This window comes from Malaclemys terrapin, chromosome 3 (genome assembly GCF_027887155.1).
Source record: "Malaclemys terrapin pileata isolate rMalTer1 chromosome 3, rMalTer1.hap1, whole genome shotgun sequence".
NCBI lineage: Eukaryota > Metazoa > Chordata > Testudines > Emydidae > Malaclemys > Malaclemys terrapin.
In genome coordinates, this window is record NC_071507.1 from 148,327,589 (window position 1) to 148,340,434 (window position 12,846).

Sequence of the window (12,846 nt, forward strand, 5' to 3'; positions counted from 1 at the left end):
TGTTTAAGAAGATTCCTACTAAAGTATGTAAATCCTGTACAAAGAAATGAAAATCCAAAAATTAGATATAATGTATGAACATTTAAATGGAATTTTATCTGTCTAACTTAGGATTTTGAGGTCCAAGCAATTACAAAATGAGCTAAATTAATACAGGTGCAACTCTGTTAACTACAGCTGAGTTAATTCAGAGTGAATTTGGCTCAGTGTTTATGCACGTACAATTAGTGTATATGCAATGTTTGCTGAAAGTGAGAAGGATAAAAATAGACAAATTAAACATTGTTTATATCGGACATAAAACAATATTTTGGTTAAGTTGGAGACTACAATAGACCTAGGAGAATGTGAAAAAATTATCTAAGTTATAGCTGTACTTAGCTAAAATCATTTTTTCTGAAAATAACAAAGCTTCTGCATATGAATATATATATATATCTGTATTTCCACCACAGCATAGAAATCTTCGCTATATACAATTTAACCTTAACATATTGGCCAAGATTTAAAACAGTAATAAAATAAAATCATGGATGCCTACAGTTAGGCTTGTGAGTCCATATTTAGGCACCTAAATAAATGGTCTGATTGTCAAAAGTGCTGAGTATTCAATAGCTCCCACTGAAACATACAGAAACTTCTGGATGAGCAGCGCTTTTGAAAGTTATGCCACTTATTTATGTGCCTAAATATGGATTCATGAGCCTAACTGGAGCACTCAATTTTTTAAAGTCTTGGACTTAATCTAAAAGTTCATTTTATTTACTTATTCTAAATATCACATAAAATGACTTTGCTGCTCAACTTCCATTCATGTAGACAATGTAATACACAGGAGTTTCCATAATAAAAGCCAACATTTACGCACAGTTACTACACAGTGGCATTCAAGATATCACTCTTTTCTATATGAAGAATGGAAAAACAACCACATTATCTTAGATATTGTTGTTTAGTATAATCATTGAAAGTCTTTCAGTAGTGACCATTTTCATGCTCTGGTTTTCCACAGCTATAATGAATATACTGCTAAAAAGAAGCCTGTCTGTTTTAGACAATTTGCATTTGAGATGAGTTCAAAAGAGCACCCAGTCTCCACATATAAACCGAAAACAATGGGAATTCATCAGCAAGATGGAGAATAATTTGATCAAGGTTCTGCAGAAATTTGTTTTTTTCTTCTCCATCATAGTCCGAGCTTGAAATGTTACCTTCTCCTGTCCCCTTCTGAAGAAGCTGTTCCAAAATCATGCAGAGAGAAAAAATATTCTCATATTGGGTAACATTATACTTGGCCTCAATCTAGAAATAAAGAAGAAGTGCATAAGCATAAACTGAAAATGCTTTTGCAGCCCATCAATGCTCCAGAGAATGTTGTTAAAATTCTTAGCAATGTTTATTTTGATATAATTGAGGATAACTGTACAATTATTTACATTTCCCCACAAAAAATAACCTTTTCATTATACATGCCACCCTCCAAGCAATTAAATACATTTTAAAATCCAAAGCTTACCAGCTTCACAGTAAATGGTTTAAGAGAGCTTATTTTCCCACTTAGCCATAGAAAGACCATGACATTCTATAATCATACATGGATGTGCCAATCAAAAGCAATGCAGTGGTACCTTCAGATCAGCTTTTTAAAACAAATACATTATAAACTGAATAAATCTTTGCTTAAGCCCTCAGATACCAAATAGCATACTGTTATATTTTTACATGAGAAATTAGGTAATTTAACACCAAGGAATTAGACATCATAATGCACAATTATATTTCCCATGGAAAAAACAGTCCTGAAGGCTACTGAATCTCTCTCAGGCTACAAGATTGGGCACAGAAAGACAACACCAGTTGTTATGATGGATGATTTCTTGCCGTCTATTGAGACCTTAACACTCATTCTCCTGGACCTCTAGCTGGCATCTGACACCACTGATCACCAAACTATTCAGAATCTAGCTTGGGAGTAGAAATAGCCTTAAATGGAATGGTTCCTCTCAGACTGAACCCTGAAATTTGTTATACCAACTGTCCATCCACCTCCAAAAGCCTCTGACTTTCTCTCACTTATTATTCAACATCTACATACACACTTTGCATGGAGTATGCAGTGGTAGTGTCATCTTAAATTAAAATAGCTTAACAAAAGAAAGACTAAAGGGGGACATTATTACAGGCTACAAGTACCTACATGGGGAACAAATATTTAATAATGGGCTCTTCAGTTTAGGAGAGAAAAGTATAACATGATCTTTTGGCTGGAAGTTGAAGGTAGAAACATTCAGTTTGGAAATAAGGCATACATTTTAAACAGGAAGTGTAATTAACCATTAGAACAATTTACCAAGGGTTGTGGTGGATTTCCCATCACTGACACTTTTTAAATTAAGATTTGATATTTTTCTAAGAGATGTTATAGGAATTATTTTTGGGGCAGTTCTATGGCTGGTGTTATAAAGGAGATCATACTAGATGATCTCAATAATGCTTCCTGGCCTTGGAATCTATGAAGCTCAACACCTGCTTCTTCAGACCTGGCAAGATTAAAAAGCCAAGGGCATAAAGGGGAAAATAAAAGGACTGAAACATCACAGAATATGAAACTATACAAGATAAACCCAAAGCACCAAGGATAGGTGGGTACATGGAGTTACATTCAAGGTTTGTGTTGGAACTTTAAGTTCAAATTGCCTCAGTTTCTTGCATTTAGTTTCTCCCTCTCGCCCCACTCTTATAACACTAATATAATGTTATATTAAAGGATAATACATTCTCAACCATAACTCCCACTTATTGTCCTGGAACAACTGTTGCATAGTCAGGACTATGTTTTGAATATACTGTTCACTGTTTTTCTTCTGGCACCAAAGCTCTCCCTGGGACATCTGCAGGATAGGAGAGAAAAACCTTTCCATCCTCTGTTTGCTGATATCTTGGAAACTCCACAAGTGTGAACTCATGGAGTTTTCCTACTGTGGATTTGGGATATCCCAGTCATTCATTTAGTGATGGGAATGGGGACATAGATTTTAATTGGTTGTATAATTACAAACGTGGACACACACAAATGAAAAGAAATGTTACAGAATAATGAACAAAGAAAAAATGAATTTGTGGTTAAGGTATTGGAGGTCTGGGTTCAACTCCAGTTTTTCCAAATATTTTCTGTGGGTACAGCTACACTACAGGGGGGAGTCGATTTAAGATACGCAAATTCAGCTACGTGAATAGCGTAGCTGAATTCGACGTATCGCAGCCGACTTACCCCGCTGTGAGGACGGCGGCAAAATCGATTTCTGCGGCTTTCTGTTGGCGGCGCTTACTCCCACCTCCGCTGGTGGAGTAAGAGCGCCGATTTGGGGATCGATTGTCACGTCCCGACGGGACGCGATAAATCGATCCCCGAGAGGTCGATTTCTACCCGCCGATTCAGGCGGGTAGTGTAGACCTAGCCTGTGTGACCTTAGCCAAGTTACTTAGGATGGAATTTTCAAAAACATCTAAGTGAGTACCACTGCTTTCAATTGGATTGGTATTCCAAAAATCACTGACTTTTGGAAAATCCTACCCTTAATATCTCAATGCCACAGTTCCCCATTGGTAAAATGGAGAGAATACTTCCCATTGTCATAGGGGTGTTCTGAGGATAAATTCATTAATGTTTTTGAGGTACTCAGATACTACAATGATGGAACCCATGTAACCATCTAGACAGAATACTGCAGTAGAGGGGTTCACAGATTGAACCACATTCCATTTTGTTACAAAAACTCCTTTAAAATAGATTTTTTTTTTTTTTTTTTTTTTAAGCATGACCTAGGTCAGGGATTGGTAACCTTTGGCACACAGCCCATCAGGGAAATCCGCTGGCGGGCCGGGATGGTTTGTTTACCTGCAGCGTCCGCAAGTTCGGCCGATCACAGCTCCCACTGGCCGTTCCAGGCCAATGGGGGCTGCGGTAAGCGGCGCAGGCCAAGGGATGTGCTGGCCGCTGCTTCCTACAGCCCCCATTGGCCTGGAACAGTGAAAAGCGGCCAGTGGGAGCTGCGATTGGCCGAACAAATATATATGGAGAAGTCTCTTCAAGACACCATTTCCTTGAATTTTATACAAGAATCTTGTATAAAAGAGTGACAATATAGACATGAAGTGCTGTATATAAAATCTTGTGACCGATGACCATAGAATGCTGTCTCTCTTGAGGGACCACTCTCACAGTAAGGTTTTCTTCACTCCTAATATTATTTACAACTCTTTTCCTCTGCTGTGGAAAAGAGAACAGGTACCTACTATTTATATTCATCACATGTGGTCTGATAGTTTCCATTCATGTTTTAATCCTGGTGGTGTTTCCAAAAACATCCTTAATATATTGTAAAAATATGTTCATTTCTAAATGCACTAAAATTCTAGTGCAGAAAACACTGATATTGTTGAGATATTTTGTACAATTTTCAAGAGTGACTAATGACCTTAGGTGGCTCTATTTTTGAATGTCCAGCTTAAAGGGACCCAATTATCAGAAAATGTTGGGCATACCTGCTCTTTGAAAATCAGACTCCTTTTAGTTGTATCAAGTTGGGCACCCAAAAATGAAGTCACTCCAAATCAATTTTCACTTTTGAAAACTCAGCCCATAATATACATACTATGGTAATGTTTTAGTAATTGCATTTTGTATTACATTACAAAACATATTACAATTTAAAGTGCTATAATGGAAATATCAATTTTATTGTACAATTACATTTGTTATTGTATCATGTTGGCAAGCATATTAACCTGAGGGCATCACTAATTAAATACAAATGAATAATTATATACAGATTTATAGGCAGTTTATCATAATTGAATTCTGTTTGAGGATTATGAATCCAATCCTGCTCCTACTCTGCAGTCAGTTGCAAGACTGCCATTGACAAGTAGTGAAGGATCACAACCTAAAAGAGTGACAGAGAAAACTTGTGGTTTCTCATAAAAGAGTTAGCCACCAACCTGGAGATCATACCAGTTTTGGCCCACCCAAGGAGAGAGGTAAGCTGGGTAGTCTCTCCCTATTGCACTCTACAGACCCTCAGGAGAAACAGTCCAATTTTGTTTAGTAAACTATCACCGTTAATGACACAATCAGAAACCTGTCCAAACCTAACCAATTAAAACTGCTAACAACTATAAAATGAGGATTCTTTACAGATTTGTAAAGTCTAAGGCCAGAAGGAACCATTGTGATCATCTCCTCCACAATGCAAGCCATCGAGCTTCCGCAAAATAATTCCTATTTAGTTTAATTAATAAAGCAAAGGTTTTGATTGTTTATTTTTATGCAGTTTCTTAATCCAAACTGGTGGATGTCTCTATTATGGGAAACTAAAATTACAAGAAAGAAACATTTCCTCTCTTATACAATGACAATCACCAGTTGGGATGACACTGCTAGAAAGTAAAAGCAGAAAGATAAGAGTGCTTCTTTGGGTGGAGAGCGGGATACAATTCATAATCAAAACATATATCGTTAAACGAAAATTCCTAATTCTTTGCCATTACTACTATAGTGAGGGAAGTCATTTTTGTTGAATGAAGTCATATACCAAGGTGGTGATTTGTTACAAGCGTGTCAACAGTATACGTTATACAATTATCTCTATATGCAAATCGCAGTTTTGAATTCATTGAAGGCCTTCTTAGCATCATTATATATTAGAGTATCTAAAATCCTCTGGACATTGGGTTTATTAAAGTAAAATTTTAATCCCTTCTTATGACCAGCATGTGGAGTTGCCTTTCCATTTCGTATTAGGCTGTCAGGAACAAAAAGGAACAAGAAGAGAAAATGAAAAGGTAGTGTCCTGCTTAATAGCAGGACCCATTCTTTTTTTCAGTACTATCTTGTCCTGAAAAGATCATAATTATGACGGTTAGATGAATAAAGTTCCTAGCTAGCTAAATCTTCTAGCTAAAACAATAGCTTGTAGGAAATCAACTTTATACATGAGAAAGTTGAGAAATATGTTTGGTAAGGGTTGAAAAAATGGTTTGGATCTCTGGCAATCCGCATGTTCATATGCGCACAAGCAGATCTCAACCTCTAGTTTCTGACTGTTTGGGCTATCGCACCAAAAATGTCGGCACTGAATTTCACTATGGCACAGATCATACAGCAATAAAATAGTGTGAAATAATACTTCAATGAGAACTGTTGGTCACTCACCACTTTTGAAAAACTGGGCAAGTGCGTAAATGTGGATTTAGGATCTTATAACTTTAGCTTCCAATTTTATGAAAATTGTGACCTAAGAGAGGACAACAGTTTTTTCATGTTCTTTGTGACAAACGCCTACTGATGGCAGTACGAGCTCTCCTGTAATTAAACAGTGGTTTATGGCCCTAACCTTGCTTGCTGCTCCCATCCAGGAACCATAATTAAAAATGTAATTTGGCTCCTTCCAGAAAATATACCTCTTATTGTAATCACCCTCTTCCAATTTAAATTTCTCACCTTATTGACTCGCTTTTTCAAAACTTGATGAATTGGACAAACATCCCTCATTGCTTCCCACAGCAAAATGGGAGAGGGAGAAGTTACCACCATGGTACGACTGAACATTGTGGTCTTCTTGGTATGGCAGCTGATAGGAACCTTTGTAGCACCGACCACAGATTCCTTTTTGTGATAAATGATAGCCATAAAACATACAAAGAATACTATCGAGAATTCAGAAACAGCAAAAGGAGAACATTTAAAATGCAACAAGACACTTCGAAATAAATAGTGTATCAAAAAGTGTTAAATACAACTTCAAACACTTTTTAAAAATACTACAAAAGCAAGAGATCACTGAAGGAGGAAATGAGAATGTTACCTAATATAAAATGAAGTCACAGAGCATGGCAAAATACCTAAAATATTAAATTAGAATTTCACTGATGTACAGTTATACTCCATCCAATAGCCAGAATCCTGACATGCAGTATAAATGAATCTAGCACCTGCATTCAATGGTGATTAAACTTCTTGACCTGGAATCCCTGAGTAATTCCCCCCCTCCCCCGCAAATTTTTCTCCACATCCAAGCAAACACCTTCACTCATTCTGATAAAAAAGTATTCCCCCCCCCCCCCCCCCCCGACTCCAGTTACTAGTGCTTGAGGACTCACAGATAAGCCATTTCCAAAATTGTACTAGAAGATACAAATTTACCGGGGACAGTATCTTTTAGCAAGTCTACATTGTACAAAGTTTTGGGTAACTGGGTGGAAAAGGAGGGGACATAAACCTTTAGGGTGTCTACACTTGCAACTGTACATTGACACATGTGCATTCTTGTGCCAGAATTCCCTATGTTCACATAGGAAGTATGTTTCTGAAGGATAGTCTTCTGTGTGAAAGTTAGCATGCATAAGGGGTGTAGGTATGTACATGCCTCTTTGAACCCAGGAAGGAGCACTTGGGAATTCCTCCCTGTGGGGTACCCTCAAGCCCTTTCATCCCCCCCCTCCCCAGGGAAGAGCTGAGAAAACAAAGGAAATCAGCTGTAGTTATCAGCTAATCAAACATGCACAAACCTCTTAGGACACCAAAAATCCAATCCTGTCCTTTAAATTTTATTAAAACAAAAAGGAAAAATACACATCTCGAACTTAGGCTTTTTGCTAGATCTTAAAAAAAATACAATTACAAAAATTAAGCACCCAAAACAGCTTTCTTGGGGGTTCAGCTTACGAGCAACGAAAGCATCTGGGGTTAGCACAGAGGAAATCCACAAGCCTTAAAAAATAAACAAATAAACCTGATCACGTCTAGCTAAACATTCTGATCTACTTACACATTTGGAGTTCAGATAAATAGTTCTAGGCATGATCTGATGATTTATGATCATACCTGGCTTAAAGTTGCATATAGCATGGCTGCTCTGTCCCTCCAGCCCAGAGAACAACAAAGGGAAAGTTTCTTTCCCCATTTTAAAAAGTTCTAGCCTTCCCATTGGCTCTTTGGTCAGGTGCCCACTTTTTTTCTCTTTACCGGGGGGACTTTTTAACCCTTTTCAGGTAAAGCAAGTAAAGAACAGCTACCAAGAAGGACTTTATAGCTAACTGGCTGGCTGTCCATAAAAGGAAGCTACCTCCCCACTTCATTTATCACAAGTGTGGATTGGGGTAAAGAGCGGGTACTATGTCACAAGTAGTAGCAAACTGTGCTTCAGAACAAGTAATCATGGTTTGAGTGCAGCCTCTGGAGCACACATGAGTACTGTTCAGTGCTTGGTCTCTGAATCTGAAGTGATTCATGACCCCATCCTGAACGCCATCAGCTGCATCATATGGCAGGATACCGATGAGTGGCAGGGCAAGGAGGCAGCAGAGACCTCTAACAATGCCCGAGAGGAAGCCCAAGAGACCCGGAGGAAGAGGAGCATGTGATTCTGCACCTTTACCTGGAGGAGAGGAATGCTGAGTTTCATCCTGTCCCTGCAGACCAGCCTATGCTCAGCCCCCAAGCCCCATGCAGAAGACATCCCCATTTATTGCCCCCACAATATTCCGCGGGTGTTCCTCCCTTCTCAGAGAAAGGGTGAGGGGAAGAATGAGGAGGCACCTCTACAGAAAGCAATGCTTGCCATTTTGGGGGGAATTTGGCTTTTTTTTCGTTCATTTGTTGTTACAAACTGTTCTAGCTCTGTTTTTCATGCACATATGTAAATAAAAGTTATTGTTCACTTCAGTTGTATGTGCACCTTGTTTTCTGACTATGATCAATGGGATACTTCCCCAGAGGTTTGGGTTGAGGTAGCAAGATCCACAGCACATGACTGTGTAACTGCATTAAAAATCTGGTGCCATGGAAATGCTCCTGAGCACCTGGCGTCATGGATCTTTCCCCGTGTGTCCAACGTTCATGTCGATGAACTAACCACTCAGGTCCACTACGCCTTGGAGAACTAGTGAATAGTTGTTCACATATTCAAAGGCCCCTTTTGGTAGGCAAAGTATAGGAATGTGTATTCCATTGATGCCCCCCCCCCCACAGTTTGGAAACCCCATCCTCTGAAATCCTGCTGTAATTTCAGATGTGGGTAATGTCAACCACCAGTGGGTAGAATATAGTATTGATAGCCCAGCAACCAGTACAACTGCCACTCTGACAGCTGACTTCCCAACCACAAACTGGTTGGCAACTGACCAGTAGCTATCAGGTGTTGCCAGGTTTCAAAGGGTAATAGCCATCTGCTTGTGCACTGCTATGGGTTTCCCAAATCAAATGGTTTGGCACTGGAAAGATCCTCATGCAACTTAATGAAAGTCTACTTCCTCAATCACAAGCCATTGGTCACCATCTCAGGTTTCTAAGATAATGTGGTCCCACCACACATCCATGGGTGTACTGTTGCAATCCCGGCATTCAAAAATCTGTTCCATGGGAACAGAGTGGATTTTCATTCCTCCTCTAGGTCAGCCAACTTTACCATCTGACAGATTTCTGGACAGATTCCATCCAGTATCTGGTACTGCACTGCATGAACATTAATCCTGGGAGCAGTAGCAGAACCACATCTTCATGGACTTGCTCCATGTCTCTAATACAGTTTGGCAGAAGGGAGAGAGGAGCAGGAGCTGCTGTCATCAAATGTGTGAAGGCAGCATACAGTTCCATCAACATGCAGCAAGGCAGTTCCTAGAATGTCTCCTGTGATGCACAGGACTCTGGGATACTCTTCCTGAAATTTTAGCACTAACACCGCATATCAAAAAGGGGCAATATGGATGCGAGCATATGCCAGTGCACAGCATATACCATGCCCAGCAGAGCATATTTGGACACTGAGCACATGTTCCAGAAGTACACACACAGGTAATCATGTACACTAACACGTGTTGATGTTTGGAGAGCTCTGGATATGTTCCCCATGATACCTGCCATTATATACAATAGAGTGGATTCCAAAGACATACAAACAAATAAATACATGAAAATGTTCTGCAAAAGTATCTTTAAAGTCCCACAGATGAGTCTGTTCTACTAAGCAACTGAGAGTCTTGTGGCACCTTTAAGACTAACAGAAGTATTGGAGCATAAGCTTTCGTGGGTGAATGCCCACTTCATCAGATATAAGTTCTACTAAGGATCACTTAACAGTACTCTAGAGGCAGGGAAATCTCTGTCAGACTCCTGTTCATTATCAGTGATGCACATTCACAGGAACACTGTATTCATGTAATGACTACATAGGCTATGGACAGGGTCAGTTCAACTGCACAGGTACTCTTAAATAGGGACATTGAGATATTAAGAGGTAACAATCAACACCTTTTTTCTACAAGAAATTTGCATGGAACAATTCTATTGGAAGTAATGATTCAGTAGTACAACAGACTGGATGTGTGTCAAATGTTCTCCTGGATAGATTACTTGGCACAGGAACTTCATAGGAAGCACTGCACTGGATCAGTCTAGTATCCTGGACAGTGCCCAGTGCCAGATGCTTCAGACAGAAGATGTAAAAAAACCCTGCAGTATGCAGATATGGAATAATCTGTCTCCAGCAGTGAGTCTCACCCTAACCCCTATTTATTAGAGATTGGTTTAAAACCTAAGGCATAAGATTTAATATCCTTTCCAAAATGGGATTAGCTATTAACAACTCTGAATATTCATCATATCCATAGAAGTATCCAAGCCCTTTTTAAAATCTTGCTACATTTTTTAATCTCAATAACATCCTGTGACAAGACTCCAACAGCCAAACTACATGCTGTATGAAAAAGTATTACCTTTAACATTTTGATTTTGCCACTCTAACTTCAGTGAATATCCCCATGTCTTGTGTTATGAGACAGAATGAATAGAAGCTCTTAATCTACCTTCTCTATACAATTCATTATTTTATAGAGTTTTATTGCATCCTTTTTTGGTCTCCTTTTTAAGTTAAACAATCCCAGTGATTTCCTATTTCTCTTTCTAGGAGAGTTGTTCAGGCTTCAAATTCATGATGGTCCACTCTGAACACCTCTAATTCCATAATATATTTTTGAGATGGGGTGACCAGTTTTTCACAACTGAATTCCAGATGAGGCCACACCATGATTTGCATAATGGTATATTTTCAATATTATTCTCCATCCCATTCCTTATGCAGCCTAACATCTCATTTGCTTTTTTCCCACTGCTGCTCCTGCTGCATATGGAGCTGAGGTTTTCACTGAGCTGTACAAAATGTTGCTCAGGTCCCTTCAATGAGCCCCATGGTTAATTTAGAAACATGTAAGATGCACAAAAAGATTATTTTTTTCTCTACAATGTGTATTTCTTTTAAATTATCAAAACTGAACTAAATAGGGTATCAGTTGCCCTTTTTCTGTGATTGATTAAATCCCTCTGAAGTTCCTCACAATCCTTCTTGGTCTTCAAGATTCTTAATAAATTTGTATCATCTGCAAACTTTGCCACCTCACTGCTCACCTCCTTTTCTAGGTCTTTAATAAATATATTAAATAGTGGATGCCATCTTGCTGTTAACCTTTCACCACAATAAAAATTGACTTCTTAATTCTTTGTTTCCTAGCTTCCAACCACTTTTTCATTCCTGACCATACTTTGTGTCTCACCTTCTCACTGCTTAGCTTCCTCTGAACTGAAACTAATCTAATTTTACTTAAACAAAATGCAAACGTATTAAGGTATGGAAATACACAGTTAAGACACTAAACTGCTTTATCTCAGTCTTGTACTGAAACCATAAGAGGAAAAATATGAAAAAAAAAAACACTAATCTCAGCTTCATCTAACCTGAGACTACACACACTAAAATGTCTTAGTCATAACTGTAAGGTTATTGCACCATAATTGTAAGGTGTGATAAGATGGCCGATGTAGTATGGTGGGTCCTATGCTTTTCTTGGTGGGGGGCACTTGCCCCTGCTCTTGGAGCACTCTGAGCCCCAGCCCCTCTCAACTCCTTTTCTTACCCTCTTCCCCCTTGGGTGGGGTACCTTCAGCCCTTAAACACTGAGGGAGGCAGTCTCCCTCCCCTGTTGGGACAGAGTCTCCCTTACTCCAGTTTTCTGATCTTCAACATCTCGCAGCACACCTCCAAGCTCCAGTCCTCTTTCCTTCCTCCTTCTCCTCTGACTGCCTGAAGCAGGGGGTTTTATTAGGTTGCTAATAGGGCCTTAATTGACTACAGCTGCTCCAATTAACCTGTAGCAACCCTCCCTAATCTACAGGGAACCATGCCTTAATTAGCCTAGAGCTTATATACTTCCCCTCTCCCACTGCTCCCTGGCCCTCCTGTATCACAAAGGTTATCCCTGTGTAATTCTTGGTATGGGTAATTACAACATCCCTGTAAATGTTTTTCATTATATATAACTGTAGATTGGGTCCTACCTTTGTTGTTATGGGTTGGGCATAACTGTCACCATTCATTCGGGGTAACTGAAAGCAATGGCTGAAACTAAAGCAGCAGCCCCCAAAACATACATATTGAAAAGCTTCAGTAGAAGCTGAACCAGGTGGCCCAAGGGGTTTCAAATACAGGGGCTAGTGCTTTGATTGTTGGAACTGTTTTTGTCTGGGTGTTTGTGACAGAAGGGAGACAGAATTGGCCAGACAGCCGCGCAGACAGTAACAGAAGTGTTGGCAATGTGGTCCCGAGGGAAAGCTTTTGGGGTACAGGGTGCTGGTGGGAAAGGCACATCGGGAAGAGCAAGCACATGAACTGTATCCTGCTGTTTGACTCTTGTTGTGTTCAGGGAAATAGGACTTTATGTATAATCTTTGTAAATAAACAAGACTATGTCAAAGAAAATACCTGGCTCTATCATCAGTTTATCCTCCTAGTGGGA

At 39.3% G+C, this 12,846-nt stretch overlaps 1 protein-coding gene across 1 annotated transcript in view; it reads right to left on the reverse strand.

Annotated features, from left to right (window-relative positions):
* Positions 1 to 1,050: 1,050 nt before the first annotated feature.
* The window catches only part of MEI4 (meiotic double-stranded break formation protein 4), a 118,803-nt gene continuing 107,007 nt past the window's right edge, over positions 1,051 to 12,846 (reverse strand). Inside the window, exon 4 of the mRNA XM_054022886.1 lies at positions 1,051 to 1,302. Coding sequence (XP_053878861.1) covers positions 1,051 to 1,302 — 252 coding nt within the window. The remainder of the gene's footprint in view (positions 1,303 to 12,846) is intronic.